The sequence below is a fragment of the Bombina bombina genome, chromosome 1 (genome assembly GCF_027579735.1).
Source record: "Bombina bombina isolate aBomBom1 chromosome 1, aBomBom1.pri, whole genome shotgun sequence".
NCBI classification, from domain to species: Eukaryota; Metazoa; Chordata; class Amphibia; order Anura; family Bombinatoridae; genus Bombina; species Bombina bombina.
In genome coordinates this window covers 757356349-757383633 of record NC_069499.1, presented here as the reverse complement: position 1 = coordinate 757383633, position 27285 = coordinate 757356349, and the positions used below count along the sequence as shown (strand labels likewise).

General features: G+C 41.7%; 1 protein-coding gene across 7 annotated transcripts in view; it reads left to right on the top strand.

Moving 5' to 3' along the window:
* Positions 1 to 27285, top strand: part of CAPN6 (calpain 6) — a 258328-nt gene that overhangs the window by 61002 nt on the left and 170041 nt on the right. For 3 of the 7 annotated variants that reach the window (XM_053699314.1, XM_053699316.1, XM_053699317.1), the window contains 2 exons: positions 8707 to 8799; positions 23440 to 23620. In XM_053699314.1, coding sequence (XP_053555289.1) covers positions 23456 to 23620 — 165 coding nt within the window. In that variant the 5' untranslated portion in view covers positions 8707 to 8799; positions 23440 to 23455. Of the gene's footprint in view, positions 1 to 8692; positions 8800 to 23439; positions 23621 to 27285 lie in introns of all 7 variants that reach the window. The other 4 variants (XM_053699313.1, XM_053699319.1, XM_053699318.1 and 1 more) reach the window with 2 other exon arrangements.

The window sequence follows — 27285 nt, the reverse complement described above, 5'->3', positions numbered from 1 at the left end:
AAGAACTGGTCCCTGACCGCCTAATCCCTCTCCCGCTGGCTGGGCCCCTGGAACTGCCAGCTGGCCACATCATCCCGCATCCCTGGCATCATTTATCCCAGGTAACTCCAGCGGCCCCTTGTCCCAGAGCTCCGCTCTTTTGGGGATTGGTACCCCTTGGGGAGGGCAAGATGTGGGGTGATTGCAAGAAGGGAGCTCCCTTTGGCCGAAGCCACACAGCTCATTCTGCTGGAGCACTTCTACAACCATGCTCCACCAAAGGTAAGAGAATGGGTCCACGATTGGCGACCCGAAACAGCAGACCAAGCAGCCATCCTGGAGGACCAGTACCTGGATGCCCGGCATCAGGTCCACCCTGAGCCATGACCAGTGCATCGCTCTGCTCCAGCCCCTGCCCATCCTCCAGTGGCTCCTCGGCAGCCACCGACACAACCAGCCCCTGTCTGCTCCACCAGGCCCAGTGCACCCCAGAGATGCTATGGGTGTGGGCAGGCAAGCCACTTCTGAAAGGAATGTCCAGCGCAGCTGCCAAGGAACCCCCCTCCGGCTCAGTGGGCAAGAGCTCCTGTCGGGAGCTTTCAAGCTGCTGCCCACTATCTGTATGCAGAGGGCCCTACCAATTAAACCAACTGGGCAGAAGAAGAAGTCAGGGTCCTGCATGAGGTGGACCCCGCGAGGATGTCTGGTTCAACAGGCAGTTGGCCCGGGGACTAAGAGACACTGGAGCTACAGTCACCCTGGTCCAACCCCACCTGGCTCCTGCCTCAAACCACACAGGGAGGTCACTTGCCGTTCGGGTGGGTGGGGGTGGCTTACTTAGGATCCCCACAGCACGAGTGCACCTGGATTGGGGTGTCGGCTCCCGTGCTGTGGAAGTGGGAGTCATGAGCCATCTGCCCGCCGAGGTCTTGTTAGAAAATGACCTTAGCCACCTTGCCTTGGCCACTGTGTGGGATAACCCCACGAATGTTGGTGCAGTTACCACCCGCCAGCAAGCCAGTCACCAAGCCACCACACCTGATCTGGGGACCCAGGTAAGACATTCAGCTCCAACTCCTGCCCTACCCCCGACCAAATCTCCTGGGCGTCCCCCTCTGACTTTGCCCAGGAGACTCGGAGGGACCCGACCCTAGCCCCTTACCATGAACGAGTAGGGAGTGACCCCCAGGGCCTCGGGGAGGAATGAGAGAAAGGGCTCCTGTACCGAATCTCCGAGAGGAAAAAAGGGCCGGTGCCCAAGCGCCAGCTGGTGGTACTGAAAAAATATCGGTATGACCTGCTGCGGATAGGGCATGATATCCCCCTAGCAGGACATCTAGGAAAATCCAGGATTCATCACCGACTAACCCAGACCTTCTTTTGGCCAGGGATTACAGTTGATATTAAGCAATACTGTCAGACTTGCAAAGTGTGCCAGAAAGTAGGGAAGACAGGGGACCATTCCAAAACCTCCTTACACCCCCTCCCCATCATTGATGAACCTTTAAGCAGCGTCGCTGTAGATATAATTTGTCCCTTGGCCCGACCCAGCCCCACAGGGAAGAAATATATACTCACAGTGGTAGATTACACCACTAGATACCCGAAGGCAATCCCTTTGGCTAATATCCAGGCAGAGACAGTGTTAGATGCAATGCTCCGGATATTCACCAGGGTAGGCTTTCCCTGGGAAGTGATCTCCAACCAGGGAACCCAGTTCACTGTGGAGATCACCCAGCAGTTATCGAAACTGTGTGGTATCAAACCCCTGCACAGTGCTTCCTATCACCCCCAGACTAATAGGTTATGAGATAGGTTCAACGGGACCCTGAAGCAGTTGCTTAGGACGTTCTCAGCCTCTCACAGGGACTGGGAAAGATACCTGCCACACCTCCTATTTGCATACAGAGATGTGACCCAGGAATCCACGGGATTCTCCCCATTTGAGCTAGTGTATGGCCAGAAAATAAGGGGACCCCTAGACCTGTTAAAAGCCCACTGGGAGGGATCCACAGAAGAGGAGGGACACTCCATTGTGGAGTGCGTTCTTGAATTCAGGGACCGACTGAAGGACCTCACCGAAAGGGTGCGAGAGAACCTTCAGGTCATTTAAAGCAGACAGAAGCGGTAATACGACCAGAATGTTTGTAACTGGACCCTGGCAGTGGGGCAGAAGGCCCTAGCCTTGAAGCCTGTCAAAATGAACAATCTACAGGCCTCCTGGCAGGGACCCTACCGAGTGTTAGAGCAGCTTAACGACACCACTAATCTGGTAGCTAAATGTTCAGATGACCAAGTCCGCCGGACCTTTCATGTGAACATGCTGAACGCATACCTAGAAAGGGCCAGGGATGTGGCCACCATTTGTGCTCCAGCTGTAGAGGACTCTGAGAGTCTTCCCATGATGGAGCTCCCTGGACAAGATGAGGTCCCCCCAGGCATAGCAGACATACAGCTGGACGAGAGGCAAGGGACTAGTCAGAAGGAACAAGTCCAGCAAATGCTAGAGGATAGGCGAGACATGTTCTCCACTACCCCTGGGTACACCATGGCGGCGATACACTGACTGGAGACCCCTGGGCAGGTGCCCCTGCGACAGGCAGCATACTGGGTCACCGAGGCAGTCAGAGACAGTATGCACCTAGAGCTCAGGGAAATGCTGGAACTAGGTGTTATTGAACCATCCAACAGTCCCTGGACCTCCCAGTGGTGCTGGTACCCAAGTGGCACATGACCATCAGGTTCTGCATAGACTACCATAGAACCACAACCAATGCCTACCATATGCCCCGGGTCAATGACCTACTAGACTGGATTGCCCGTGGCCACTTCCTGACCACCCTAGACCTCTGCAAGGGATACTGGCAGATCCCCTTGGACCTCAGGTCCATCCCCAAGTTGGCATTTATCACCCCCTTTGGCCTCTACCAGTTCAAGGTTATGCCGTTTAAGATGAAGAATGCTCTGGCAACCTTCCAGAGAATGGTAGATGACCTCCTTGATGGCCTCCAGGACTATGCCTGTGCATACCTGGATGACATTGTGATCTACAGCGACACCTGGAAGGACCATTTGGTCCACCTATGCATCATTCTAGACCGCATCAGTGCCACTGGCCTGACCCTGAAGCCCCACAAGTATACAATAGGGCACTTGGAGGTCCAGTACCTTGGACACCGGTTTGGCTGCGGGAAGCAGCGGCCAAAGCCGGCCAAGATTGAGGCAGTCGCAAATGAGTCCAACCCCAAGACCAAAACCCAAGTCTTAGCTTTCCTAGGGACCGCAGGGTACTACCGTAAATTTGTCCCAATTACAGTACCCTAGCCAAACCACTGACCGACCTAACCCGTAAATGACTACCCCAACAGGTCCTGTGGTCCCCTGAATGTGAAACGGCTTTCCAAAACCTTAAGACTGCATTGATCCCCGCCCCTGTCCTGGCCGCTGCTAACCCAACCAAACGTTTTTGTTTGGATGCCTCAATCTTTGGGTTGGGAGCAGTACTAAACCAGGTGTACAAGGAAGGGCAGGACCATCCCGTTGTCTACATCAGCCGGAAGCTGTTATGCAGGGAGGTAGGCTATGCGGCAGTGGAAAAGGAGTGCCTGACCCTGGTGTGGGCCCTTAAGAAGCTTCAATCGTACCTCTTTGGGAGGCCTTCCACCATCCTCATGGACCACAACCCCCTAGTCTGGCTCAACCGAGTTTCTGGGGACAACAGATGTTTGCTGCAGTGGAATTTAGCTTTGCAGCCCTTCAACTTTGACATTCAGTACAGGCCTGTAAAAAACAATGGAAACCCTGATGGACTTTACCAGCAAACTGAAGTGGAATAGTTCCTCGGACAGCCCCAGGCCGACCCATGTGGGGATCTAGCTGGGTCTGCCGAACTGAAAGGGGGGAGCTTTCACAGATACCAGGCTGCAAGGGTTAAACCTACACTCCCTACTACCGAGCCCCCTCTTGTTTCTCAGCAGCTTTGGGTTTTCTAGAGCAACCGCAGTCTCCCAAACCTTTGATTTGCTTCATTTTATGGTTTACACATCATCATGAAAGAGCTGTTCCCTGACCGTCTAGTCCCTCTCTGGCTGGCCGGGCCCCTGGAACTGTTGGCCAGCCACATTGTTCCACATCCCTGATGTCCTTTACGCCAGGTCGCTCCAGCAGTCCCTTGTCCAAGAGCTCCACTCTTTTGGGGATTAGTACCCCTTGGGGAGGGCAAGAGGTGGGGTGATTGCCAGAAGGGAGCTCCCTTGGGAGCCGGGGGTTCTGGACCCCCTCTACAACCCCAACTTCCCAGTGGCCTTCCCGGTGTATGTTTAATCACCCATAGCTCCAGTCCCCAGCTATGGAGGGGCAGGAAAGGCGGGAGATTTGGGGGACTGATAAGGCTCTTATCTTGATAAGATTGTGCATAAAAACTGTGTGTTTTCCCAATAAAGATGTACTTTGTGTTTTCACCTGAATGCTAGTCTGTCTAGTTATTTGGGTGGGATTGCCTAAAATCACTTTCTCCGCTACATAGCGGAAGGTTCCAGGTACAGGAAGGGTCCTTTGGCAAAGCTACCCAGTCGGGGTAGCCGGAGTCTGTCACAACTGTCACTCACCTAGATTACAAGTTTTGTGCTAAACAGGGTGTAAAACTAACGCCAAAAAGTTATTCACCCTCTATAGTGCTGCCATTACGAGACACTGTAAAACCTCCTTGTTCGTGCGATATGGTGGCGTTAAGCTCCATACCGCACAAAAGCCAAGGGCTGATTTGACGTGCTCATGCACGCTTTCCCCATAGACATCAATGGGGAGAGAGTGTTAGAAAAAAATCTAACACCTGCGATCGCGGAATGAAAAATCTCCGTAAAGCAAACCCATTGATGTCTATGGGGAAAACAAGTTATGTCTAAACCTAACACCCTAACATAAACCTCAAGTCTAAACACCCCTAATCTGCTGCCCCCACTTTCCCAGCAAACTGAAGTGGAATAGTTCCTCGGACAGCCCCAGGCGACCCGTGTGGGGATCTAGCTGGGTCTGCCGAACTGAAAGGGGGGAGCTTTCACAGATACCAGGCTGCAAGGGTTAAACCTACACTCCCTACTACCGAGCCCCCTCTTGTTTCTCAGCAGCTTTGGGTTTTCTAGAGCAACCGCAGTCTCCCAAACCTTTGATTTGCTTCATTTTATGGTTTACACATCATCATGAAAGAGCTGTTCCCTGACCGTCTAGTCCCTCTCTGGCTGGCCGGGCCCCTGGAACTGTTGGCCAGCCACATTGTTCCACATCCCTGATGTCCTTTACGCCAGGTCGCTCCAGCAGTCCCTTGTCCAAGAGCTCCACTCTTTTGGGGATTAGTACCCCTTGGGGAGGGCAAGAGGTGGGGTGATTGCCAGAAGGGAGCTCCCTTGGGAGCCGGGGGTTCTGGACCCCCTCTACAACCCCAACTTCCCAGTGGCCTTCCCGGTGTATGTTTAATCACCCATAGCTCCAGTCCCCAGCTATGGAGGGGCAGGAAAGGCGGGAGATTTGGGGGACTGATAAGGCTCTTATCTTGATAAGATTGTGCATAAAAACTGTGTGTTTTCCCAATAAAGATGTACTTTGTGTTTTCACCTGAATGCTAGTCTGTCTAGTTATTTGGGTGGGATTGCCTAAAATCACTTTCTCCGCTACATAGCGGAAGGTTCCAGGTACAGGAAGGGTCCTTTGGCAAAGCTACCCAGTCGGGGTAGCCGGAGTCTGTCACAACTGTCACTCACCTAGATTACAAGTTTTGTGCTAAACAGGGTGTAAAACTAACGCCAAAAAGTTATTCACCCTCTATAGTGCTGCCATTACGAGACACTGTAAAACCTCCTTGTTCGTGCGATATGGTGGCGTTAAGCTCCATACCGCACAAAAGCCAAGGGCTGATTTGACGTGCTCATGCACGCTTTCCCCATAGACATCAATGGGGAGAGAGTGTTAGAAAAAAATCTAACACCTGCGATCGCGGAATGAAAAATCTCCGTAAAGCAAACCCATTGATGTCTATGGGGAAAACAAGTTATGTCTAAACCTAACACCCTAACATAAACCTCAAGTCTAAACACCCCTAATCTGCTGCCCCCAACATCGCCGACACCTAAATAAAGTTATTAACCCCTAATCTGCCGCTCCCGACATCGTCAACACTAATAAAAGTTATTAACCATTATTCTGCCGCTCCCCAACATCACCGCCACTATAATAAAATTATTAACCCCTATTCCAATGCTCCCCGACATCGCGAACATGATAATAAAGTTATTAACCCCTAAACCTCCGGCCTCCCACATCTCCGCAACTAAATAAACCTATTAACCCATAAACCTCCGGCCTCCCATATCTCCACAACTAAATAAACCTATTAACCCCTAAATCTCCGGTCTCCCACATCTCTGCAACTAAATAAACCTATTAACCCCTACACTGCCGACCTCTAACATCTCTGCAACTAAATAAACATATTAACCCCTAAACCGCTGCCCCCCCACAGCGCAAAACACTAAATAAACTATTAGCCCCTAAACCTAACACCCCCTAACTTTAAATTAAAATTACAATATAACTATATTTAAATAAATAAAAAATTACCTGTGAAATAAAAACTAAGTTTAAACTATAAATTAACCTAACATAATTGCTCTAATAAAGTTTAAAAAAAACTACCAATTAAAAAATCTAAATTTCAAATTTAAAAAAACCTCACACTACGAGAGAAATTAAAAAATCTAAAATTGCAGAAAATAATAAACACTAAATCTCGAAAAATAAAAAACACTAAGCTTACAAAAAAATAATAAACAAAATGATCAAAAATAAAAACAATTACACCTAGTCCAATAGCCCTATATAAAAAAAAACCCACCAAACTCTAAAGTTAAACTATTTCTGCTGCCATCACTTTAAAATTATTATATGAGAAATCCTAAGGAAAAACCCAGACTAACAGATTAAAAATCCCAAAAATCAATATAAAAAACACAGTACTGTTATCAACAGTCTCTTCAGTAACGTGATTTGAATATTAGACAAAGACAAAAACTTAAAGAGACACTAAACCCAAATTTTTTCTTTTGTGATTCAGATAGAGCATGACATTTTAAGCAACTTTCTAACATACTCCTATTATCAAATTTTCTTCATTCTCTTGGTATCATGAAATGCAAGAATGTAAGTTTTTGGTGAACAACCTGGATTGTTCTTGCTGATTGGTGGATACATCTATCCACCAATAAAAAAGTGCTTTCCAGAGTGCTGAACCAAAAAAACCCAGCTTAGATGCCTTCTTTTTCAAATAAAGATAGCAAAAGAACGAAGAAAAATTGATAATAGGAGTAAATTAGAAAGTTGTTTAAAATTGCATGCTCTATCTGAATCACGAAAGAAAAAATTTGGGTTCAGTGTCCCTTTAATAAAGAAACATGTATTATGAACAAAATAGTCACATTGCATTTATATATATAAAAAAAGAATTAAAAAAACAAATATACACAGCAACAATTTTAACCCCTTAAGGGTACGTCGCTGGTCTTTCTATTCTATTGCATTATTAATAGCAAGACTGCGCTATTTCCGGTGACCAGCAGGAGGGAGGGTATAATAGCTATTATAAACAAGAAAACCCTTAACCCCCAGCGATATACAGGGTACGCCGTGGTCATTAAGGGGGTAAAACCAAAAGGAGAATTCTAACAAAACCTATAACTTTACCAGAAGAACATGTTTTTGCCTGCTGCTTTCCATGTAGAATAACAATATTATTTTGCTGAAATCACATCTAAATAAACTTTTTTTTACCAGGCCCCTTCCAGAGTGTGCAAGGGAGGTAGTCACCCCACAAAATAATCAGCACACAGAGAAAAAGATCATCTCACAACCTAAAATCATGAGGTCTCCATGACAGGAACATTGCTGTTTTATCGCTAACGTTAGACAGCTCTGAAATACCAAACCACCTAATGATGCTGAATTGAAAAAGGGATTTTCTGGAGAGGGTGGGGAAATAAAAAATGAGCCCTTTCGGGGCTTTCAAAAACTAAAGAAGTGATTGATACATTGACAGTAAGATCCTAGTAACCTAAATCATATTTTATTGTCCCTTTATGATACGTTGTACAAATTATCATTCATGGTATAATTAATTTAAAGCAGTTACCTAGAAACTGGTAATAGCTTTAAAAGAAACTACAGTTGTAATCCAGCCCTTAGAGTCTTAACAATACGTTTAAAGTCTTGAAATGTATAAATACGAAAGTGCTACATATAAACCGTCTCCAAAAACAAACATAGAATACAACAAAATTCAACAGAATTGCAACAGAAATAATTCACAATTAAATACTAGATACAGCTGTTTAAATCAGCACTTTTTATATGTTTCTTTTTATTTAAATAATTGCAACATAAAACTATTATATAAAGGGTTAAACAGTATTATATAAAAAGCTCTAGAGTCAAGAGGGTAATACATTGTTCATGGCATTAATTGGTAATATTGTTAGTAACTTACTGTTCTGTTGGATGAGTCACAAAAAAACCTTCTCTACAATTGGACAAAGGCTCTCTATAATGACTTGTATTAGAAACTAATGAATGGAACTGGAGAGAGGGCTGGTATTCTTTTGAGAACACATATATCTTTGTAAGGCCAGAACATAGCAAATATATAGTATATTTTTATTTTCTTATATAGTTTCATCTTTGCAGAGCTTTAACAGCTAGCGTGTCTGAAGCAACTCACCCAAGAGGAGTATTACACAGTTCAAGAATGAATTACTAACGACAGCTGTGCCATTCAAGGTATTTACAGAGCTTTTAATGCAGTGTTTGCTTTGCATTGATTTTTTCTTGGCTGTACTCAGCTATTTTGCAATCATGACAGGTCTGCAACCCAATTTTAAGTCCCACACATATAAGTAATTGACTTTGGCCCCACAGGGGAAATGTGTGTGAAGAAATAGGAATTTATTGTGACATCAAAACAAACTCTTATATTTTTTTTTTATGTTTTAGGGTTCTTAACCCCAGTAAGGGAGAGCATTTTGTGCAATGCTATTTTCTATCCCCTGCAAATAATTAAAATATTCCAATCTGCATTTATCTGTGTTATTAAATAAATAATAAAAACATTTTTAGATAATATATATATAGTATCTCACAAAAGTGAGTACACCCCTCACATTTTTGTAAATATTTTATTATATCTTTTCATGTGACAACACTGAAGAAATGACACTTTGCTACAATGTAAAGTAGTGAGTGTACAGCCTGTATCACAGTGTAAATTTGCTGTCCCCTCAAAATAACTCAACACACAGCCAATAATGTCTAAACCGTTGGCAACAAAAGTGAGTACACCCCTAAGTGGAAATGTCCAAATTGGGCCCAAAGTGTCAATATTTTGTGTGGCCACCATTATTTTTCAGCACTGCCTTAACCCTCTTAGGCATGGAGTTCACCAGAGCTTCACAGGTTGCCACTGGAGTCCTCATCCACTTCTCCATGATGACATCACGGAGCTGGTGGATGTTATTCCCCCACCTTCTATTTGAGGACGCCCCACAGATGCTCACTAGGGTTTAGATCTGGAGACATGCTTGGCCAGTCCATCACCTTTACCCTCAGCTTCCTTAGCAAGGCAGTGGTTGTCTTGGAGGTGTGTTTGGAATACTGCCCTGCAGCCCAGTCTCTGATGCTCTTCTTCAGTATGTCAGAGTACATGTTGGCATTCATGGTTCCCTCAATGAACTGTAGCTCCCCAGTGCCGGCAGCACTCATGCAGGCCCAAACCATGACACTCCCACCACTATGCATAACTGTAGGCAAGAAACAATTGTCTTTGCACTCCTCCCCTGTTGAAGCCACACATGCTTGACACCATCTGACCCAAATAAGTTTATCTTGGTCTCATCGGACCACAGGACATGGTTCCAGTAATCCATGTCCTTAGTCTGCTTTTCTTCAGCAAACTGTTTGCAGGCTTTCTTGTGCATCATCTTTAGAAAAGGCTTCTTTCTGGGACGACAGCCATGCAGACCATGGCTAATTGGGCCCAATTTGGACATTTCCACTTATGGGTATACTCACTTTTGTTGCCAACAGTTTAGACATTAATGGCTGTGTGTTGAGTTGTTTTGAGGGGACAGCAAATTTACACTGTTATACAGGTTGTACACTCCCTACTTTACATTGTAGCAAAGTGTCATTTCTTCAGTGTTGTCACATAAAAAGATATAATAAAATATTTACAAAAATGTGAGTGGTGTACTTACTTTTGTGAGATACTGTGTATATATATATATATATATATATATATATATATATATATACACACATACATACATACATACATACACACACACACATATGTAAGCATATATATATATTTTTTTATTAATCCAAAGTGATACGGGAAACACACTGTCCTCTCAAGCACCAAAAAGAGCACATTTGGATAGAAATTTTAAGTATTTTTTTCTGAGCTATCACTGTGTGTGTTCAATTAACATAACAAATATGGAGTTTAGCAGTAAACAAATTAAGCAAATTAACTAAATCAAGATCATAGCTTGGAGGGACATGAAATGAAAATTAACATCTTGCTGTAATTTCACTGCAGCAACTCAAAATTTGTGCAAGTCAAAGAGCTTTGTATCTTCAGATCCATGAGTTACTAGTGACTCTGCATTATAATACATGGAGTAGCAGTGGTCGCAAACTAGCCCACCCCCAAGACCAAAACCCAAGTCTTAGCTGTCCTAGGGACTGCAGGGTACTACCGTAAATTTGTCCCAATTACAGTACCCTAGCCAAACCACTGACCGACCTAAGCCGTAAACAACTACCCCGACAGGTCCTGTAGTCCCCAGAATGTGAAACTGCTTTCCAGAACCTTAAGACTGCATTGATCTCCGCCCCTGTCCTGGCCGCTCCTAACCCAACCAAACGTTTTTGTTTGGATGCCTCAATCTTTGGGTTGGGAGCAGTACTAAGCCAGGTGTACGAGGAAGGGTAGGACCATCCCGTTGCCTACATCAGCCCGGAAGCTGTTACGCGGCTATGGGCCCTTAAGAAGCTTCAACCGTACCTCTATGGGAGGCCCTTCACCATCCTCACGGACCCCCTAGTCTGGCTCAACCGAGTTTCTTTGGACAACAGATGTTTGCTGCGGTGGAATTTAGCTTTGCAGCCCTTCAACTTTCACATTCAGTACAGGACGTTAAAAAGCGACTTTCCCAGCAAACTGAAGTGGAATAGTTCCTCGGACAGCCCCAGGCTGACCCGTGTGGGGATATAGCCGGGTCTGCCGAACTGAAAGGGGGGAGCTGTCACAGATACCAGGCTGCAAGGGTTAAACCTCCACTCCCTACTACCGAGCCCCCTCTTGTTTCTCAGCGGCTTTGGGTTTTCTAGAGCAACCGCAGTCTCCCAGACCTTTGATTTGCTTTGTTTTATGGTTTACACATCATCATGAAAGAGCTGTTCCCTGACCGTCTAGTCCCTCTCCGGCTGGCCGGGCCCCTGGAACTGTCGGCCAGCCACATTGTCCCGCATCCCTGGTGTCCTTTACCCCAGGTTGCTCCAGCGGCCCCTTGTCCCAGAGCTCCACTCTTTTGGGGATTGGTACCCCTTGGAGAGGGCAAGAGGTGGGGTGATTGCCAGAAGGGAGCTCTCTTGGGAACCGGGGGTTCCGGACACCCCTCTACAACCCCCACTCCCCAGTGGCCTTCCCGGTGTCTGGTTAATCACCCATAGCTCCGGCCCCCAGCTATGGAGGGGCGGGAAGGGCAGGAGATTTGGGGGACTGATAAGGCTCTTATCTTGATGAGATTGTGTATAAAAACTGTGTGTTTTCCCATTAGGTAACTACTGATTTTCTTCTCTGCAAGTGGCTCTCATTTCACATGTGAGATATCATGTATTGGCCCCTAATGCAAATATAAATGTTAATGATAGAAATGCCCTCTAATGAATCTGTGGAAAATATAGGTGAAGAACATGAACTTTCCTTCACAGAAAAGTCCATTGGCAGAATCACAAGTGTTTATGATTTTAGTCCACTATATAACAATGTAACAAACACTAAGCCTTCTTAGGTATGATCTTCAAAAAAGATTGACATTGAGACTCATGAAAGTTTAATTTTGACATTCAGGTTTATTAAAGTAGCTCTATAAAAATAATTGGAAATTTGACAGATTTGCTTTATAGAAAAGTATTTTTTATCATTTACAAAACAAGGACCATCTGCCTGTTTTCTCTTTAGGGTAGAGGTGAGGTGGACAACCTACCTTATTCATAGGTTAAAATGGCAGTACTGTACTGATTATTCTCATTTCCATCCCTCCAAAAAAAAATTCATGCTAATTATGGGAGTAGTGGGGGAGTGTAGGTGTTTTTTTTATTTAGAGCAAGGTTTTTTGAACCATGGGTTGCAACCCATTACTGGTTTGCAACACAATGTTTACTGGTTCGCAATGAGATATATGAGCGTATGGTATGGTATGGAGTGTCTGTTATATGAGTTTTTGGTTGTTGTATGAGAGTGTGTGTGCTCTGTGTGTATTTTTATGAGAGTGTGCGGTGTCTGAGTGTGTGTGTTATATGAGAGTGTGGTGTGTGTGTTATTATCTTTTACAACACTTTCTTTTTTTTTTTTTTTTTTTTTTTTTTATTGAGGTTATGCGAAACATTACAGCTTATTTTGAGTAACATGTCATAAGTCAAACTGAAGATGGTACAATACAATTCAATGATTACATTATAGATATACAAGATTCGCATTATAATATATGTTATACAGAATGCTGAAACCTCTTTTTCTTTTTAACATGGGCTGAACAAAGTCTGTTCCCTCACCTGATATTAAAGGCAGCTATTGTGCTTTGAAAAACGTGTAATACATTCTAGAGAGGGGAATTTAAGTTACTGTAACGGTCCCTGCATGACCTGTAATCTTAGATTAGTTTATAATATAGATATACATATATAGTAGTCAGGGTTATAGTATATTTCACAATGGGAACAACAGGTAATGTATAGTTATAGCTTATGAAATAAAAAATTTTTAGGATGCGGTATATGCAAGATTAACCGCTTAATTCGACCTCCAGATCAAGGAGGTATATTAGGCATAATTGGGGGGGGGGGAGGTTGTTATTTAGATATAGTATGAGAAACATCTTATGTTCAAGGATAATACTAAGTTCTATGCTAGTAGTCAGGGGCAAGGACAATTATGGTATGATGCCTCTAAATACTAATGTTGAAATGTTGCAAGACTGTTAGTCTATATAGGGAGACTCACGGGGGACCATTTTAGCTGTTGGTGGTACAGGACCAGCCTGCATTAAGGAGCCTGACTAGTATTTTAATGTGCTTATATAAGGCTGTAAAGTTGACTTCTGCTCTAACTAGTTATCCCTTAGGGTATATTAAGAAGGCAGGCACATTAAATAGTAACCACAGTCTCATAAACTTTTAGAAAAACCAAAGAATAGGTATGCATCCTGTCGCCTGGGCACGGGCCCTATGCCCATCGGCAGGAGAACATCTAGAGATGTATATACTAGGTAACCATGTCAAAGGGAATAACACAGTAATCTCTATTTATCATAGCGAAGTCAGAGACAATATCAATGGGATATACAGTAAGGTCTTATGACTATCTGGCAATAGATGATATGGGTGCTCTGCATGTAAGTCAGATAGGGTGCGTCAGGGCAATACGAGGGCGGTTATAATACAGCTTTACATTTGCCAACTAAATAGTTAGTTATGCGCCTAGGGAGCCAGTACAGTGAGGGAATTCAATTAACCACATGCAGAGTATAATATGAAAAACAGGTTTGCACAGAATTAGGGCACACAACGTATACAAATGAAACATATGCATGCTAACTAAGAGCTTGAATATATAGTAAGTACAGGAGCACTGTGAGTAACATTGGGAGCACAAGGCATCTGGCTGGAAAACAAACTATCTGAACCATGAACCTGTATCAATAAAGGTCTATCTTCACTGTGCGAAATGTTACAAACAAGACAGATAGTGCTGTATGCTAATTCAAAAATAAGTGTTATCTATCCTTAGAACAAACCAAGATCTTACATGATCTCAACATATAACATTGCTATATAGGCATATAATCAGGTTACTAGAAACATAGAGGTATAATGAGCATGTACCCTTTTTATGTGCTACATACATAGTTCCTCATAAAAAGTGGCAGAACTTGTGCAATGCAGCTAATATAGGCCTATTAAAGGTGGCGTATAACAGTATAGCTCTAATATACATTCTCCTGGGGAGTATTGTCTCAAACATTATATCAACAGATGGATAAAAGTTAACTATATATGAAAAATAATAATAATAAAAAAAAAAAAGGTGGTAAGATACATTCATCTAACATATGAACATACAGACGTGTATAGATATTAGTGAGAGATGCAGATGCCACTAAAGTCTATGTTTTAACATATAATTTCCACATAGATGCCTAGTTATGTTCAGACTGATTTCAGGCTTTAACACCTTCATATGTAACTGAGATCTAGCAGCTTTGTGAGGTGAGACAGAGATCTGTTATGTAGTGTGAAAAGTTCAGTTCACTGCTAGTCTGTCACACTTATTGCACAGTAACCTATAGTTCGATTACCTGCAGCAATATTTAAAGCAGAGTTACGTTTAGCCCACTCCGGCTCTGGGACATCGGGTCCTAGATGTCTGGGTTCTCATAAGCAATGGCAGGTAAGTAAAGAGGGGACCGTGCGAGGAGGCGCTGGATTTTGGAACTAAGCTTTCAGCCCCAGCTTCACTAGACCCGCAACGATAGGGCAGCCGACCTTCAATGTCAGTAGTTGCTTTAGGCTTTGGGGATATTTGTGGACTCCTTCCACCTAGCCTATGCGAGTTTTGAGGAGCGCTGTCTCCGGGATGATTTGCCGCAGTGACGTTGCTTGACACAGTCCCTTTACTCGGCCGTTCGATCTCTTGTGAAGTCGCGTATTCGGCCGTCTTCATTAGGGTTTCTGAGGTATGCATTAGATGCTGAGGTCCCAAAGCATCACCGGTTTTGCTATTGTAGTCGGCTGGGCTTAGGTAAACCTCTTGTTGTAGGCCGCTGAGATCGGCAGGTTCTAGGGCTCTGTTCAGAGTTGCCGCAAATATGGGCTCATAAGACTGTAGGAGTTTACCCAATTCGGCTAAGATCCAATACGTGTCCTCCATCATAGATGTAGAAGGGTAAGATAATATCAGGGAGGATCTCAGTTCATACAGGAGTGTGTAGGCCAATATGTATAGAGTAGTTTCCTCACCATGCGGTAAGAGAAATGGCCGCTGCCCGCTCAGTGTCAGAAAAGGCCTCCAGTTTTAACTTAGAGTAGCTGCATTAGCCTCGTATTATACTATGCGCCCAATGTTAAGTAGAAGTTTGTCATGCATCCCATCATACTCAGAGGGTATAATTTGCTGGAAGAAGCACCTTAGATCAATTTAGAAAAATGGTAATAGCTGGAGCACTAGAAAAGTGCGACCATTCTCATGTGCTGTTGGCTCCGCCCCCCTTTTACAACACTTTCAAGTTTGACTACAATCAGAAATAAAATATACTCAACATTTTTTCTTCTCCAAAAATTGCAGATATAGGGTTATGAAAATATGGGGTATCATTGCACTTGATCTTGGGAAAAAGTTTGAAGAACCCTGATTTAGAGGATGTGTGATACTGGTAATAAAAATAGGGCATTACTGTTGCACAACAGAGGGCTAAGATCATAGGAAAATCTTTGAAGGACTAGCAATTGCCCACCAGTGTTTAATCTGCAGGACATCTAAAAGCAGAACATGCAATCATCTCTTAAAGGGACATTATACACTAGATTTTTCTTTGCATAAATGTGTTGTAGATGATCCATTTATATAGCCTATACAGCTTTTTTTTTTTTAAATGTATAGTTTTGCTTATTTTTACTCCAGCTTGCTCCTGATTGTTTAAAGAGCCTTTTCATATGCAGAGGAAGGGGGAGGGGATAGTCTGCTTTTTTGCTATAGAACCACTTACAGTGGATGTTCCAGCTAATCTTTTTAACAGTGCTAAACTGGGAGCTTCTAAGTAAGTATCGGTTTTAAACTGGAGTTTTAGATCAGTATCTGTAAATAATATTCTTTATAGTAGCGTCTATTACATGCAGTTAAATGAAAATTGGTGTATACTGTCCCTTTAATTTGCTGAATGCCCCTAAACTTATAGCTATATCACACACCTTCAGTTTATAGCCCATTTTGTTTTAGTGAAACTAGGGAATGGCCAGGCCCTGTGCAAAACTACTCAAACTTCACTTCCTTATTGCTTGAATTTCTGCCCAGCCAGATTTTGCTCATATCACCGAGACTACCCCAGGTCCCCTGTCCCAGCCACAGACCACCTGATCTCCATTCCTGGCGGCCCTGTGCCAGGCTTTATAACCAAATGATGAAAGGTATGTAAAAGGAGTAGGACAGAGTTGTAGGTTCTAGTACCAAATTATTTACCCATATAATAAAAATCAACCTAATCAAACAAAACAAAAAATGTAATGTAAAGTGTCAGAATTTAATTAAAAATGTAATAAAAAATATGTGTACATGTTACAATTTTTAATTATAAGTGAGGAAACCCATGCCATTACATCTCTCTTATGCCTTTAAATATTCAGGAAAAAATCACCCAATCCAGAATTCTAAAATGATGCCAAAATTTAGACTTTCTCATTAAAAATTTTTTTTAAAATACAATTATATAAAATGACCATTTCTCTGTCAGTAAGTCACAATCTTCTTAGCCTGCAGCTTTTTAAAAATTAACTGTGTACATTTAAATACATATCCACAAAAGATCAAGTATTAATAGAAATACACAGGTTTCTCTCAGACAAATAGTAATAAGAGGTATTGCTCATTAGTGTAAGGGAAAGAATACCCAATAATAAGGAGTAGATGAATAGGGGTGTGGTTTGGGAAAATCAGAATATTGAGGGGTACTGTTATGTGAGAATGGTACTGTACTGGTTTTTAAGGGGGTGATACTAATAGGAAAATTGTTGATTAGTGAAAGGGATAAAGGTTAGGAGGGGAGGGGAGTCCTCCTTTAGGGGTCAGTATTGGGAAGCCATTGGGTGTTAAACATAGATTTCCAGTCAGCCCATATAATTTCAAATATGTCAGAGTTTTCAAGGGAGTAGAATTTTTTTTTATAGAGTATATGTACGCAATGATATTAATTATTGTGGGCCAGGTAGGTAGAGTTGCTTTTTTCTATGATCTAGCAATGGATAGTTTTATAGCAGAGAAAATATATATACATAGATAGCTGTGATGTTTAGGTAAGGTACATGTGCCTAAATGCAGTAAGGCCACAGCTGGTGACTTGGCAAGGGGTATCCCTATTCTGGCTAATGTGGTGAAACACGTGTTCCATAGTGGTTTCAATTTTGGGCAATCCCACCATATATGTGTTATATCTCCTATATGGTCACAGTTTCTCCAAAATTTAGGAGAGGTAGTAGGGAACAATTGGGCCAATCGTGCGAGGACATAGTACCAGTGCATAAGAAGCTTAAAGTATGTCTTATACAGGGTAATGCAATGTATAGCTTTTTTGGAGAACTTGAGTGTGCATTGCCAGATTTGAGTAGGGATAGATATGTTCAGTTTTTCTTCCCATTTCATTAGGAGTTTTATCAAGGGGTAGAGCTCCTTCCATTAGGTTGTAATTAGTAGACATATGTTTACATAATTTCATCCCTTGCTGCCATTTAGACTCCCATATGGTTAACTGGCTTGAGGAGGAAAGTTTGAACCCCATGCTTGTAAGTAGACATATTACTCGAGTGTATTAATTTCATAAATGGTGGTATGTGTGTGGATTCTCTGATTTGGTCTAATGTGATGAAATGGCCTTGTGAGGAGGTGGACCCTAGGTCAGATACCTTCACAAATCCTAGACATGCCCATGTTGTGGGATGAGACTCAGGTAGGCCCGTAAGTAGACCTGGGATGGAAGTGATAGGAGAAGGGTGTGGAGCTATTAATTTATAGTGTCTGATTTTGTCCCAAATAGCAAGGCATTCTCTAATTATTGGGTTATTAACAGAAATATGCCTACAGTAACAAGTTGGAGTCCAAATTAGGTCACGTAAGTGGATGGTAAAGGGTAGCGAGGCCTGCTCAATATCCCTCCATTTGATTTGGGATTTTTTTAACCCCACATTGAGATATATGGGTAAGCATCGCCGCCTCGTAATATCTTGTGACAGATGGGGAGGCTACCCCCCAGAGTTTGTAGAATCTTGTGAGCTGTACATGGAGGTTTACCCTGTCATATATATTTTGTGCATTCACTTTTGAATTGTAGTAATAATTGTTTGGGTATTCTAATTGGGAGGCAACGAAACAGATATGTCAGTTTAGGCAGAAAGCTCATTTTAAGAGCTGTGATTCGTCCTAACCAGGATATAGTGTCAAAGCTCCACTTTTGTCTAAGAGTTCTCAGTTCAGATAACAAAGGGCAATAGTTTTCATTAATGATTTGGTGAATATTACTGGATATTTTAATCCCTAATTGTGTTATGTGATTTCCCTTCAGTGTGAAGCTATACTTAGAGTGTATTTGTTTAGGAAGGTTTTCGGGGAGTCCCCAAGTGTAGATTTCAGATTTGTTATAGTTTAATTTATAATAGGATAGGTTGCTGAAAGTCTCCAGGATTTCTAATAGTCTAGGTATTGTCTTTTTTGGTGTAGTAGATAGAATAGTATTATTATCTGCAAACAAAGCAATTTTGTGTACTGTGCCATGAAATGTGATTCCCTCTTAATTTCTGTCCCTTCTGATATGTGTTGCTAGGGGTTCTATGGCCAAGGCGAATAGCAAAGGGGACAGAGGTCAGCCCTGTCGTGAACAGAGGCTGTAGGCGTAGAATATAAAGCTTTAACGGCTAACACAATTTGATCTAGGAATTGGAAAATTTCCAACACCTTCCACAACACGTTCAAACGCCTTCTCTGCATCGAGGGAGATGACCGAAAAAAGGGTTTGTTTAGTCTCTTGGATTCTAGCAGGATATTGAGAAATTTTCTGGTGTTATCTGGGCCTTCTCTACCAGGGATAAAGCCCACTTGGTCTGAATCGATAATATTGGGGAGCAACCTTGATATTCGGTTAGCTAAGATTTAGAGTATATCTTGATATCTTCGTTTATTAGTGAGATGAGTCTATAATTAGTGCATAATGAGGGGTCTTTATCTGGCTGGGGTATGGTTACAAAGGAAGCTTCAAGAAACTCCCTCTGGAACACACCTTCTTCTCTAGTAAGGCTAAAAAATCTATGTAGAAGGGGTGATATTTCCTGTATGTATGTCTTGTAAAAGATAGCTGAGTAGCCATCTGGACCTGGGGCTTTGAAAGGTTTTAACTTTTTGATTACTTGTTTGATGTCTTGAATGGTGAAGGGGTTTGTGAGAGCCTCCTTCTGATCCGTATTGAGGGTCGGTAGTTTCAGGGAGTGTAGAAAGGAACTGATAACCTCTGGAGAGTTTTCATGTTTCTGTATATTGTACAGAGCAGAGTAAAATTCACAAATTTTTTGGCCAATCTGGGAAGGGAGTCTAAGGTTTTAATGTGTGTATACGTGTGGCCCCTGTGCATTGTCTTAATCTATTTGCTAGCAGGGTGTTGGCCTTGTTACTTTTAGAATAGAAAAGTTGTTTTAATTTAAAAAGATGGGATTGTGTTTTCTTAAGCTACATTTGGCAGATATGCTGTCTAGGTTTTGTGATTTGATCTTTAAGATCCAGGGATTAGAGGCACAGTGTAAGTGTTCAATATCTCAATATAGTGAAATGTTCCCACTTCAGGGGTGAGTTTCAATTCAAGTCAGTGAGGCTTGAGGCCACAGAGAATCATTGAGTTGGCCAGGTTTCTGGCATTTAAGTCTTTGCTCTCTTACAGTCCATTCTGGAGCTAAGGCCCTCAGTTTGGGATGAGGGGTGACAGATGAAGGTGTCTGGTCATTTTGGAGTCCCCAATTTGCCAAAAGGACGTTGCTTTGAGAGAGTGAGGTCTTTCGTTATGATGAGTTTTGTGGGATATCCCCATCTGTACTTGATGTTTGCCCTTCTGATGGAAGTGGTTATAGACATGTAGAACCTTCATTGCTGTAGAGTATGTGAGGATAAATCTGGTAGTAGCTGGATGTCTTTGAAGATGTCTGGAAGGGTTGTTTTTTTGAAGGCTGCCTGCATTAACCGATCTTTGAAGGTAAAGTTATGGAAGCACACCACAATATCTCTCGGTCTGTCAGAGGATAGTGTCCTTGGTCTCAAGGCTCCATGGGCTCACTCTATAGTGTGTAAGGTACCCTCTAGGGGGCCCAATAATGCTGTGAAGAGAGATTTGAGTTATTCTTGTAGATCAGCGGTTGTAACACTCTCAGGTATACTTCTGAATTTGACATTTATCCTGGCTCTATCCTCCACATCCGCCAACTTGAACTCCAGTTGGGTGATTTGGTCCGCTAGACTATCGGTATGTGAGAGGAGATTTGAATGGTCTGTAGCGAGGTCATCATGTCGCCTCTCTAAGGTATCTACTCTGTCTCCAATCTCTGTGATGTCCTTTCTGAGTTCTGCTGAACTGCGTTGGAGCTCTGCAGTAATAGATTTTGTTTGCACAGCTAACATTTTTTTAAGAGTGGATTTAGTGATGTAGTGCTGCAAATGGGTGGTTGAGTGCGTACTGGGAGCCTTCATCTTGGGATTCTGGATCACTGAAATCCCCTCTAGCAGGATCTGGGTCTTTTAGCTGTTGGGAGAAGTGGTCGAATACAGTCTTTTTGACAGTTGTCTGAGTTTTAGGGTGCCTTCGTGAAGTGTGCGGCATGTTGGGTATGTTTGTAGCCAAACTTGATATACCACAATGAGGTCTTAGCAAGTCACAAGGTACAAAATTATACAATAGACAGCGCCTAACTATCTAATTAGTACTAGCATATATAACGTAATATAGAGATGAGCGGGGCCGACCACAGCCTTCTCAGCAAGACTACATCACCACCACCATTACAATCAATTGTATATCCAACACTAGATCAGCCTCCCCACCTCAGGTACTGGGGTACGTCCTCTTAGAGGGGTGAAAAGGGAGGTGGAGGTGACCCACCCAGAAAAGCTGGACGGGAAAGGAGGGGGTGGGATAGCAGATCCGGCTTCAGAAACACAAAAGAGGAGGCAACAGGTACCCTCTATCCTGATATTGGAGCACTAACAGTTCAAGCCTAGTAGTGCCCTGGGGAATGGGTATGCAAAGTATGTACAAACCACAATAACAAAATATTTAACATAAAGAGGTTTTATACAATTGTTCCCTGTCCCTGGGTGAAAATTGGATACTTCCGCACAGAGGGGGACAAAGGAGCGTGGAGGTGACCCACTCAGACAAACTGAGCGGGAAATGGAGAGGAGAGGGGACAAACTGATACAAATCAACATAAGCTAGAACAGCATAATATTGGCATGTTCATGAGTGAGAAGCAAACCTTTACCTAGTAAACACCCACCCCACACTCCTCAGGGGAAAGAGGATACGTCCTGTAAAAGAGGTAAAAGGTAAGTGGAATTACCTGCCCAGACTAGCTGAGCAGGAAAGGGAGAGGAGCGTGAGGAGGGGGCAACACAAGCTGGTACAATGAAAAAATAATTTAGACAGATATAGTATACAAAGCACTCTATAGTAAGTGGACTGTGGTTGTGTCAGTTTAGAGGCCTGAACCAGGGCTAAAATACAGTTCTCTGTACTGAGTTAGTGCTTATTAAAGTTCCCAAGTAAGAGTTAATGATTGATTTGAAGGATGCAGCACTGCAAGTTAGTTTTTAGGGTGCAGGTTAGCAGGCTAAATTTAAGCTGCACAAGTAAAGAAGTAGACCCCAAAGTAATGTGGCAATTGTGGCTGTAAACAAGGGTATAAAATGGCCAGATCTCATCCAGGTTTTTCTGATACCTTGGCTGATAAGCCTCTTCTGCAGACAGAGTAAATGAACCAGCCATTTTGTTTACTTGATGTTAATAGTAGGTAGGCCCTGCCGCAGATTTAGGTTGGGGCCCTTCAATGACCCCATGTGGACTTGTAAGTTAGTGTCGATTGAGGGACTGGGACTGAAGTGCACCCTATGGGTTTTCTCCTTTCTTTTTTTTCTGTTACCCTGCGGCAAGCGGGTGCTCCTGTAAGCTGGCCCACTCTGTTGGTCACTTGGATGGGTAGTAGGCACTGTCCAACACGTGGGTAGGCCTGCAGTCTATTAAGTTGGCCGTAACGAATCGCACAGGTTGTGCTGATCAAGAGGTTGCGACTCCATTTCACAGCTGATCACTGTCAGCTCTAGGAAGCCATGGCTGTCAATGGCAAGGAACCTCTGGATGCTCTAGGAGGAACCAGGACACGCAGGGCAGTCTTCTGCATCGGGAGGCCCAAGATGGCAGCGATCTCACCGCAAGGCGGACGATGCAACGACAGACACCTCCACGCTCGGCTTCACTACCCCTCCGATAAGGACACAGCAGACCAGTGAGGCGCCAATTCTGGTCTCAATTCAGGACCGCAGCTCCCGTGGGTGTCAGCTACCTCGCCGGGTAGCGAGTGTAGGTAGAGGGAGTATTTGTTGAAATTGTCCTTAGGTACAGGTAAGGTGGTGCCAAGTGTATAGTTGCCTTCCAGACGGCAAAATAGCTAGGTTTAAGGTGGAAAAACTTTGGTTACAGTGGTAAAAATCAGGGAGCTCTGTTAAGATGCGTCTGCTCACTTCACAGGCTAGCTCCGCCCCCTGCATCTTTGGTTTTCATTTGTTTTTGTGCTATCTAGTTGATACTTTTTTAAACAATTATTACCTTTTTTATTACAATACTTTACTATATTTCTAAAGGTACTATGTCTGTAACAGTATTTAATTTTTTTTATTTAAAACTGCCTTTAGGTTGCAGGTATAAGCTGTATTATAAAGTGAAAATATTGCCTAAATGATATAAGATATTAATTATTCTTTAAACTTAGTCTCATCCCATCTCCAATCTGTGCCATTTTATAGATGCAAATGCACAAATATTCTGAAATCCAAACTATTCCAAAATACAAACCTTTTCCGATCCCAAGCAGTTTGGATAAAGGGTTTTGTACTTGTACCAATAATGACACTGAAAGGATAATATAGACAAACAGGGTAACACTAAAAGCAAGGGATAGTGAAAAATAAAGTAAGGGTTGAAAAAAGGAGCCGAGAAAGTAAGAATAGTATTTTTAAAGTATAAATAAATGTTGTTGTATAAATAAAGTATATAAAGTATAAATAAATATGATAAATATACACAAAATTAATCAGGATCTTATTAACTGTAATTTAATCTTCAGGGCACACTGTAAGGAGATGGATTTCTCAGTTACATTTCTGAAGAATCAGAACTATTCAGAGCTGAAAAAAGAATGTATGAAAAATGGAAGACTATTTGAAGACCCAGAATTCCCTGCATCAGTGGAATCACTTGTCTACAGTAAAGCCCCCCCTCCTGGATTGGAATGGAAACGACCCAATGTAAGTAGCATTGGGCAGTTAATGGGACCTCTGGGTTTATTCTCTATAAAAAGCACCACTGCACTTGTATATGTGTATTTACCTATCTATCTATAATAAATAGAAAGATGGACTATTTGATTTATATATATATATATATATATATATATATATATATATATATATATATATATATAATCATCCAGTAATCCATTGTTTCTTTGCTTATTAATAACTGAAAGGAAATCTTGATATTGTTTTCAAGGGTATATACAAGGCTAAACAAATTTTGAAGCCAACAACTTGATTATTGGTGAGCATTAAAAACAGAAAAAGCTGGTAATATATTTATAAAATATTTTACAGTCATTTGCTGTCTATTTTAATTAGTTTTCTGTATAACCCTTTATAGTGAAAAACCTTTTTAGTTTAATTAATATCAAAAGACAAACAACAAATATGTGGCTCACTTGGTTTATGAAAAGTATTTTAGTTATTATTGCATATGGGTTGAGTGTTTTTTTATTCAGCAGACTATAAATATCACTTGTATATGAGCTTTGTAGGATGATTTGCCTAAAAATATGGTAAAATTCAACAGTTCAGTTTCTTACTGTTCTGGGCATACAGATTGTAACATGTCAGATTAGGAAAATAATGTGTTCTTTTACATGACCTGTTAACCAGTTATTCCTTTGAGTGAAAGTGTGATTAACTAATAAGATTATTCTTCTTCATATTTTGACCTGTTTGTGAACTGAAATTAATGCCTTTGTTAATTTATAAGAATATCATATAGTAGGAAGCAACACACATACTTTACATACCATGGGTGCTTCTCTGTTCTGTAATCTGTAGTCTCTCTGCCAAACCAAGGTCAGTCATGTTAGACCTGGGGGCCAATTTAACAAAGTGCGAGCGGACATGATACAATGTAGCGTATCATGTCCGCAACTCATCAATAAATGCCGACAGCATACGCTGTCTGCATTTATCATTGTATAAAGCAGTTCTTGTGAACTTCTTGTGCAATGCTGCCCCCTGCAGATTTGTGTCAGTCAGCCCAATTGTATAGGATCAGGTGGATTGATGTCAGCGGCCTCAGAGCAGGCAGACCAGTTATGGAGCAGCGGTCTTTAGACTGCTGCTTCATAACTGCTGTTTCTGGCGAGCTTGAAGGCTCGCACGGAAACAGGGGCATCAAGCTCCATTCGGAGCTTGATAATTCGGCCCCCTGAACTCAAATGTTAGTGGCTGACTATAACTATGTTCTGGACTGTGTGTTATTGCCTACATAAATAGGATACGCTTTGATATGAGCTAATGACACCTAGAAAATGAGCATTAGTGCCCTAAATATTGCCCTTCTGGCTATGGCATTTATTTTGAGGGCATAGTTGTTAATAATGAGAGTACCTTTGCTCTATCTGTGTTGACATTTTGCTTAGCTGCTTGTGCATATGACAGACAAGCTTGGTGCTCTTTACCTACTTTCTTCAAATTAAACTCTCAATGCGTTGTGCTTACGGTTGACCAATCCAAGAAACCTGCAAAGGTTGGAGCACCAGCGATGCAATTGATGATGTCACAGAAAAGTCTTCCCTGCTGTTGGGGATTTCCATATTTATACAATAACCTGGCATGATATCCTGGCACGAACATAGATGTTTGTCTATTAATTTCTGTGCACTTCTGATAAAAAAAATATACTCCCTTTAGGCATAATGCATTTTAGCATATGCATTGTAAGAAGAAGACATTTCAAAGCTATCTTTCCATGTCTCAAACTTTATGCCAATTAAATCAAATGGGACCCCCTTTTCTACTTGACTTTGCTTGTCATGTACTTCTTTCAAATTCCTCACTAACATTATTCCAGTCCATTGTTGCCTTTCACATGGGTTTTCAAATAAGTTAAAAGTTTTATAATTCAACACTTTTTGTGCATTTTTGCAACCCATTTCAATCCATTTGAGTTTGCCATGTTTTATTCAACTCAGATGGTTTTTCACTTCTTTGACTATGACATTCCAATCAGTTAGAAAGATGGCTGAATTTGGGGTCAATTGAATTTTTAGTGATAAAATGGAAGAAATGAACAATGATATCACACATGGCATCACTTGCATCATTAATGACATCAACACCTAAACTGTGTCTAGTAAGACTATTAGCAATTTCAAACAAGCTTACCTGAATATCACTCTACTCCCCAACAGTGATAAAAAAAAACACGTTACCTAACCTAACCAAAATATTATAGTGCTGTGAAGCTATTTAGAAATCAATCTGAATCAAGGATCCTCAGATAAACATACAAATGTTATTAATCATAGAATTGCATGTCACTTTTCAATAATAAAGCTTTATTATTTATTTGTATTTATTGCTATTAAAATAGTTTTTTCTAAAATTTCATAATAGCAAAATCAGAAACAACAATATCAAAAACACAATGAGTCCTAAAAGCATATGTCACAATAATTATACCAATACTAGTAAGCACTATTGTATTTCTTAGTGCTACCTCATTTGGTTGGGATAATGTTCATTAATGACATCATACATGTGACTTGATCAATTATATAATTAATGGGATATAAAATCATCATGGGCTAGAATATGGGGTAAATTTACTAAATGTCGAGCAGACATCATTTGCTATAGCGAATCATGTCCGCTCAACATCGCTAAATGCCAACAGCATACGCTGTCGGCATTAATCATTACACAAGCATTTCTAGCCAATCAGCCACTAGCAGGGGCTATTAATTATCCTGATCGTATCGAATAGGGATGATTTGAATCCGTCACCTAAAAGTTGGCGGACAGGTTAAGGAACAGTGGTCTTATGACCGCTGCTTCTTAACTTCCTGAAATGATGGGACTCTGAAGTAGCAACCGCTGCTTCATAAATGGAGCCCTACGAGTGTAACATTATTTTGCGCTACTGCTCACGCTTTAACGGCGTTATAAGTAAACTATTTCTAAGTGTCAGGTTGCACGTGTATTACAAGTTGAACGTAAAAAGTTTTCACACAAACGCTAATCCGAAGTGCTCAAAAATACGAAGTTCGAATATTGTGACCTTGTTAACGTATTCCCCCATAGACAGGAATATCTATTTATAACTAAATAGAACATATTCTGCTAGGTGCAGAACATTGGAATGTGAAATATTTACAGTACATACATAGTTAAACACTATTAAATATGAATATTGCATAAATATGATTTTTCATGTTTTCCTCTACTTGACTACAAAGGGCTCCAAGGCACTTATATATGTCTAAATACATATGTACACACATATAAACATATATAAGTATTTAATAAGTATTTTAATAAGTATTTTTTTTTTTTTAAAACTAACCGCCCGCAATAAGTTTTTTTAAAAAAAACTAACCAACTACCTAATAAAATTATTAACCCCTCCAACATTGCAAACTACCTAATACATCTATTAACCCCTAAACCGCCATTAACCCAAATCGTAATTAACATAATAAATCCATTAACCCCTAAGCCGCCAAACCCCACAACGCAAACAACTAATCACTAGGCCCCCAACCTAACACCCCCTAAATTAACCCCATTTCATAAATTACAGTAAAATAATCATTGTACATTACAATTAAAATGAAAAAACCTAACATTACTTTAAAAATAAAGAAACTAAATTTAAA